The sequence below is a fragment of the Nestor notabilis genome, unplaced genomic scaffold (genome assembly GCF_000696875.1).
Source record: "Nestor notabilis isolate BGI_N333 unplaced genomic scaffold, ASM69687v1 scaffold6752, whole genome shotgun sequence".
Lineage (NCBI taxonomy): Eukaryota > Metazoa > Chordata > Aves > Psittaciformes > Psittacidae > Nestor > Nestor notabilis.
The window spans coordinates 74,741-75,978 of NW_009917828.1; the positions used below are offsets into that span (position 1 = coordinate 74,741).

General features: G+C 43.2%; 1 protein-coding gene across 1 annotated transcript; it reads right to left on the reverse strand.

Annotated features, from left to right (window-relative positions):
- Window positions 1-306: 306 nt before the first annotated feature.
- ARL4A (ADP-ribosylation factor-like 4A) lies at window positions 307-1,231 on the reverse strand. Its single transcript, XM_010009426.1, has one exon. The coding sequence runs from the start codon at window positions 1,219-1,221 to the stop codon at window positions 619-621; it is 603 nt and encodes a 200-aa protein (XP_010007728.1). The 5' UTR covers window positions 1,222-1,231; the 3' UTR covers window positions 307-618.
- Window positions 1,232-1,238: the final 7 nt, after the last annotated feature.

Below are 1,238 nucleotides of genomic sequence, written 5' to 3' on the forward strand. Positions count from 1 at the left end.
CTGAACATGATTCAACTTCAAAAAGTGCCAAATTTAAAAAAAAAAAAAAATCAAAATCAAAACACAACCCTACACATGTAGCCAAGCTTTCATAGAAATCCCCAAACAAGGTAAAAAACAGCCTCTCAAAAGAATGGCTTACTAGCTTCATACATGTTTTTAAAGCTGTATAATGTTCACCTAAACACTCCACTTACGAGCATTAGAAGTTTAAAAACACAGAACACCTTCAATGCAAATTGCTTGCAGAGGGCACCCTCAAACATGTATACAACACTAAGCAGAAAACCCTCATTTTATTTGGCTATTTAGACATCCATGTCACATATACCCACCCATCCATTTCCTGATAGTATTACATCATCTATTAGGGCTTCTGAAATAATGCAGAGCCATAAAACTCAGAAGAGACTAGAGTGAAAAACACAAAACTAAAGAAAACCCAAACCAACAAAAGTTCCATGACAGCACAGCCCTCCACACGGCGAGGCTGTGCAACTGATTGTTTAATGTAACTAAGCTTAATGGCATCCAAACAAGCAGGCCTGGGTTTGGAAGCTGTCTCCTGTCAAATTTTGACCATGTTACTACTCTAAAATAGGAAGGTCAAAATAGAACTCATCTCTTCTTTTTCTGTTGCCTCAGCATTTTCCTTCGCTTAATTATCATGTCATGTAGCTTCTCCAGTCCCTCTTTGAGTCCATCTCCAATGATTGCACAGGTAGGCTGCAAATGCCAGGGTGTTGAAGAACTCAGCTCGCTCATCGCTAACATCTTCTCGATTTCAGAAAGGGAGAGAGAGTTCCTCAAGTCCTGCTTGTTAGCAATGATAAGGACAGGCACTCCTTGATTTTCGGATATCCTAGTGATCTTATGAAGTTCTGTTTTAGCTTCCTCCATTCTCTCAACATCGACGGAGTCCACCACAAACACAATGCCATCGGTGCACCTCGTGTACGACTTCCACAGCGGCCTCAGCTTCTCCTGCCCGCCTACATCCCAGAAGTGGAAAGTGACCGTTTTCGAGTTGCCCAGCGTCACTTTGATTTTCTCCGTGTTAAATCCTTTCGTGGGGACAGTGTTGACGAACTCATTGAACTGCAGTCTGTATAGCACTGTCGTCTTCCCAGCGGAGTCGAGTCCCAAGATGACGATATGGAAACTCTGGAACGAAGGTAGGCTGGAAAGGATCGGCGTCTGGTCCGAGAGTCCATTCCCCATTGCCAGACGGGAAGGTG

Excerpts from the sequence above, each read along its gene's own strand:
- ARL4A (XM_010009426.1), bottom strand. The coding sequence starts at position 1,221 with ATGGGGAATGGACTCTCGGACCAGACGCCGATCCTTTCCAGCCTACCT.